This window comes from Erpetoichthys calabaricus, chromosome 2, assembly GCF_900747795.2.
Source record: "Erpetoichthys calabaricus chromosome 2, fErpCal1.3, whole genome shotgun sequence".
Taxonomy (NCBI): domain Eukaryota; kingdom Metazoa; phylum Chordata; class Cladistia; order Polypteriformes; family Polypteridae; genus Erpetoichthys; species Erpetoichthys calabaricus.
The window spans coordinates 184,420,749-184,426,748 of record NC_041395.2 but is presented as its reverse complement, the minus strand read 5'-3'; the positions used below and the strand labels follow the sequence as shown (position 1 = coordinate 184,426,748).

Sequence of the window (6,000 nt, the reverse complement as noted above, 5' to 3'; positions counted from 1 at the left end):
TCCTCCATTAGAGTATATGGACAAAAAACATGTTCCAGTTATGACCATTACGCGTAGAATTTCGAAATGAAACCTGCCTAACTTTTGTAAGTAAGCTGTAAGGAATGAGCCTGCCAAATTTCAGCCTTCCACCTACACGGGAAGTTGGACAATTAGTGATGAGTGAGTCAGTCAGTCAGTCAGTCAGTCAGTGAGTGAGTGAGTGAGTCAGTGAGGGCTTTGCCTTTTATTAGTATAGATGTATATGTATTTTACAACTCAAAGAATTGTCAAAAAGAAATACATTAAATCATGTATCAATTGACACACGCTGCACACAGGCAAGCAGGCAGTGAGAGTGGAGATAAAGACGGTAGATAGATTGTATACAACAGGTAAAAATAGCAACCACTTGATAACAGTATTAGCTATAATGAATGAAAGCATGAATTAATCAACAGAAATAACCGTGATCGACATTTTAAACTTAACGATTTACTGAAGAAAAACACCCCAGCACGCAGAAAGCAGATGCTTGCTGGCAGGCAGAGTGGCGAAGGTTAAAAAAAAAAAAAAAAAAAAAAAGCACTCTCCCCCCAGAATAGAACTCAGGTCTCTGAGGCACAGCAAGCCTGCTGCGCTCAGAGACAGCAAATCTTAGCGCTATGCCACGGAAGCTGTTGTATTGTCCTTGAACCTTTTGTGAAAGTGTTTAGTTGATCTTTGGAAATCAGGCTTCACACGTTCTATAGTTTATGCCTACATTTTGTAACATTTATTACTAAAATATGAAAAAGCTTGTTTTAACAATGTGTTTACACAGATTACTGTAGAAACGGAACACACATGAAATGCATGTGTTCCAAATAACGATCTATTATCTCCACTCTAAAACTCCAGCAGTTCAGTCACTCCCAGATAATAAAACAAGGCATGAGCTGTAAGAACTTAGTGAACGTTCTGCGACGGTGGGGGGTGGAATAGCCGGATACTTGCTGCTCGTCTTAATCGGCACATTTAGAAGACAAAAGACGCTGGTGGAGAGGCAAGAACAGATTTAAGGTGGGCCGGATCTACGAGTTTTTTCGTAGACTCTGGTAATTCTAGTGTTACGCAATTGGGTTGGAGCAAAAACCTGCAGCCACCGCAGCCCCCCAGGACTGTGATTGAGGACCCCTGCTCTATACAGTTAAGCTTGATGAAATCCTTACTCCTGTCCTCTGTAGGTAAAAGATGCCAAAGAGTTCTGCAGTACAGGATTCAAAATTCATACTAAAATAATTTGAAATTTAACTTTGTAAACCACAACAAGGTAAAAATATCAGCTCAGAACTCATTTTTCTGTGAGCCAAGAATGAGTGCCTGACAATAATGCTAAACAGTCTAATCAAGAGAGACAAAGGATTGATCGAGAGGAAGAAATTCCATGTTTTGATTTGTTGATGTAGGTTTTGTTATAATCCTTCTCAACTTCATTATGTGAAGAAGTGTTGCCTTATTTTTTACTCATAGTATATGTCTTTACATTCTGCACTTCAAACTTAATTATATAGCAGTTTCATAGTTATTATGATTTTACTTATTTGGTCACTCTTGGCCAGTGTATGTGGTTATATTATGCATTTCTTATACATACATAGACTTTATCTTTGATGAGGATTTACAGTATATTTACACTCACTGTGACATTTAATATATTTGATTGTTATACTGATATACCAAAAAAGTCATTTACATAACTGTCTATATCACCGTTTTGTGAATAATTTTTTGTTTACGTCTAATTTTTTTTTCCTTTCTCCATTTTACCTTCTTGTGCTTTTTATGTTTGGTTATCTATGTTTAAAATATTAATAATTTATTTAGGCTTTAGATTTTTTTTTTTTATAACTTCACTTTATGTGTTGTAATCACATCATTTCAGTATTTCCCTTTGTCCTAACATCTATTTAAGACATGATATTTTCTTAAATTACATCTATTATAAGATTTTCAGTCTATTGTATTGCTTGGTCATACCTTATTTTTGATTTTTTTTCTGGTTCTTTCTATTGATTATTTCCCATTACCTGGTAAACGCCAAAGCAGGTGAAGTTAATTCATAATCGCTTATGCTTCCTAACTGGACAGATTGATATCTTGAAGCTTAACTAACGTGGTGTTAGACTGTGATGATTAAGTGTTCCCCTAATTTTTTTGAGCAGCATGCATACATATACACACACACACACACACACACACTTATTAGTAGTGTGCTGTATATTCACAACAAAGTAAGTTCATCCATTCTAAAAGCCCTGAATTGCAGCAATGGTGAGCGTTACACAGTTAGCCAGTTGAAAAATTTAACATAAAGATTTGAAGTCCATAATCTCTTAAACCGCACTGCTTGCCAATCATCAGTCAAGCATTAGCCTGCTTGCTATGATCAATTATTATAATGTGCCTTTTGCAATGAAACTGTTAAAAAAAGTTAATAAATGAAAAGGATAAAAAAATGTATAAAAAAGTGAATAAATGCAGATACTATACCTTTGCTACTTTCACCAACTCCTCAACCATCTCTTCAATCTCATCTTCACTGCCAAATAAAATTTCAAAATCTTGGTATGACCAGCCATCAAACAGGATACGAGGCACTATCAAAGAAAATAAGCACTGACAACTCTAAAAAGCAACAATAACATAACAATAACAAATACATTGTTGCTGTTAATCATTACATCATGATAATGCTATCTAACAATTAAAATAATCACAAAAGTAAAATATACAGAAAATTTGAAAAATATTTTGATATAGCTAAACACACTATAAAGCATTGCAGTTACGATACTATTGCTCATAGGAATCCTACAGATGTAAGAATTTAATTGGACCTTCAGTTTTCACTCAATTTTTTTTTTTTTTTTTATTACAAGTGGCGCATCTAATTATAAAATATATATTATATATATATATATATATATATATATTATATATATATATATAAAATTATAAAAAAATACAAATAAGGAACTTGTAAAATATAAATACTAGTAATGTAATGTAGATGTTAAAAAGAAATGCCGATATTTGCATTTATCGTCACTTACTCAGTTTAATATTTCTGAACTTCTTTACTGCACTGATCCATCCTGCAAGAAACAAAGACAAAAAAATTAACAAAACCTATAAAAATGTTAGAAACATAGAGATGTAAATTTAGGTTGGTTTAAATAAAAAATTTTAGTACTGTTCACAGAAGCAAAATTACTTATTATTGAAACTCAGAGTGCTTAAAAATAAAAAATGCAGAACTTTGTATTGTGTCATTAGTTTTTCTCACTTCACCCTTAAATAGGTAGATGTACCCTCCTGAATTCCCAGGGTATACTGTTCTATCATACAATATATAATAAACTATCTCTGGGCTACAATGACATCATCACATATCCCAGATTGACATCTTTAAGTTGCACATTATAAAAAGATGCCAAAGAAATAATCATGGCTTTATTTCACCTGGACTTGTATGGTGGTTAATTCAAGTGAATTGGAGCAAAAACACTGCCTCTGCAAATTGGAATCATTTCTTTGATGGAAAAAGCTTTAAGGCTTTGACACTCCATCGGGGTCGCTGAGATTTCAAGTTTTCATTCCAAACATTTTTTTTTAATTTGAAGCCAATTTTTGATGTTAAGGAAACATTATTTAATTCTATAACTCATTAGTACTCTCATTCTTCCATGTCAGCTCTAATGAGATATATTGTGGATTTCATTTGTTCAGGATCATCATCATCATCATCATCCAGATGCCTTGGTGAAAGTAGATTAAGAATTCACAGTGCTTAAATTTTTGCATTTCATTTCTTTCCAAAAAACAGATACCTTATGCAGAATGCACAAGTATAACAGGGTCCAGTTTAGCTACTGAGCTGTTGGTCCCATTATCATTGTCAATTGGCAGCTGGTGAAGAAAATAAACAGTTAACTGTGACAGCAGCTGGATCACATTAAAGCAGCAATTTAAAATTCTACTGTACTAAGACGTTTTACTAAAGCTAAGTCCCAAAAATGTGCTACATTTTGCAGTGATAGCTTGCTTCCTAATTAAGAAAGTATCTGGAAAGAACAATATTGGAGTCATTGTAGCATTCCAGAATAAAGACCAAGAAGTAGTCAGCCAAATGAAAAGATGACATTTTACACAGTTAAGTGAAGAAACAGTAGTACTCTGCTGAACTTGAAATGTTTACCTTATTCTCACATAATATATATAATTCATTCATTTCCACTTCCAAAATACCAAGCAGTTTTTTTATCTGTTGGCATTCTTATATACGAATGCACTAAACTGTTTTCATTGTTTACCAAATAAAATCTTCTCAATATTACACAAGGAGTTTGAATCTTTCCCATTTATTAAGGTTGTTTGCTACGTCCCAAAGTTTGTTCAATTGATTAGTGATCGGCACAGTAAGATTATTTAGCTAATTAGGAGTTCCTGCTTGAATCTGCCTTACAAAAAAAAAACTGATATCCCATGCGGGGCTGGCTCCTGCCTTGTCCAAGATGGAGTTGTGATTTGAGGTGAAGCTAGTTCACAATCTGTATTGGAATAAAAAAAGTTTGGAAAGGAAGTGAATGACTGTGTGTGTGTCTAGCACATACAATAATTATTCGAGAACTCAGTAATGTTTACTGCAGAATTAATGAACCTCATTTGTACCTTAACCACAATTCACCCCCACCCCCCCAACTTCGCCCTGGATTCAGCCTAGTAGCTTTTCTCTGGACTTTTTCTACAACTGCTATGTCCTTTCTGTAGCCTGGAGACCAAAACTGAACTGCACACAATACTCCAGATGAGGCCTCACCAGTGCATTATAAAGCTTGAGCATAACCTCCTTGGACTTGTACTCTACATATTGTGGTATATAACCTAACATTCTCCCTTCTTGGATTGAGGCCTTGCCGTGGCAGAAGGGCTTGCGCGGTTTAGTGATCCTCGGAGCTATGTTGTCGGGAGTTACATGCTTCTGGTAGGTTTTCCCAAGGCAAACAGGTCTGAGGTGAAGATCCAGACTAACTGGATCCTGAGACCCCACATGGATTTAAATTAAGGATCGGAGTTTCCCTTGCCCGGGACCCCACCCTGGAGCCAGGCCCGGGGGAAGAGCACCTAGTGGCTGGACCTTTGACCACAGGGCCCAGCCCGAAGGAGCAATGTGGTTCCGCTCTTTTGTGGGCCCACCACCTGCAAGAGAGGCCATAGGGGTCGGGTGCAATGTGATATGGGTGGTGGCCGAAGGCGGGAGCCCTGGCGACCCTCGGTTTCCAAAACTGGCTCTGGCTCTTGGGACATGGAATGTTACCTCTCTGGCGGAGAAGGAGCCTGAACTGGTGTGCGAGGTTGAGAGGTACCGGCTAGATATAGTCGGGCTCACCTCTACGCACAGTCTGGGCTCTGGAACCATTCCTCTTGAGAGAGGCTGGACTTTGTTCCACTCTGGAGTTGCTGTGGGTGAAAGGCGTCGGGCGGGAGTGGGCTTGCTACTGGCTCCCCGGCTCGAGGCCTGCACGTTGGGGTTCTTTCCGTTGGACGACAGGGTTGCTTCCCTGCACCTTCGAGTTGGGGGAAGGACTCTGACTATTTGTGCTTATGTGCCGAACGGCAGATCAGAGTACCCAGCCTTCTTGAAGTCCCAGGAGGAAGCGCTGCGAAACGCAGCTCCTGGGGACTCTATCGTCCAGCTGGAAGACTTAAACACTCACGTCAGCAACGACAGTGAAACCTGGAGAGGTGCGATTGGGAAGAACGGCCTCCCCGATCTAAACTCGAGTGGTGTTCAATTGTTGGACTTCTGTGCTGGCCATGGATTGTCCATAACGAACACCATGTTCGAGCATAAGGGTGTCCATAAGTGCACTTGGCGCCAGGATGCCAGAGGTCGCAGCTCGACTTTGTAATCATGTCATCGGATCTGCAACCTTATGTCTTGGACACGGGTGAAGAGAGGGGCTGAGATGTCAACTG

General features: G+C 38.1%; 1 protein-coding gene across 1 annotated transcript in view; it reads right to left on the bottom strand.

Moving 5' to 3' along the window:
- Window positions 1-6,000, bottom strand: part of chid1 (chitinase domain containing 1) — a 156,961-nt gene that overhangs the window by 103,404 nt on the left and 47,557 nt on the right. The window contains exons 5-6 of the mRNA XM_051922052.1: window positions 3,075-3,116; window positions 2,512-2,618 (exon numbers count right to left, since the gene is read on the bottom strand). Of these exons, the coding sequence (XP_051778012.1) occupies window positions 2,512-2,618; window positions 3,075-3,116 (149 nt within the window). The remainder of the gene's footprint in view (window positions 1-2,511; window positions 2,619-3,074; window positions 3,117-6,000) is intronic.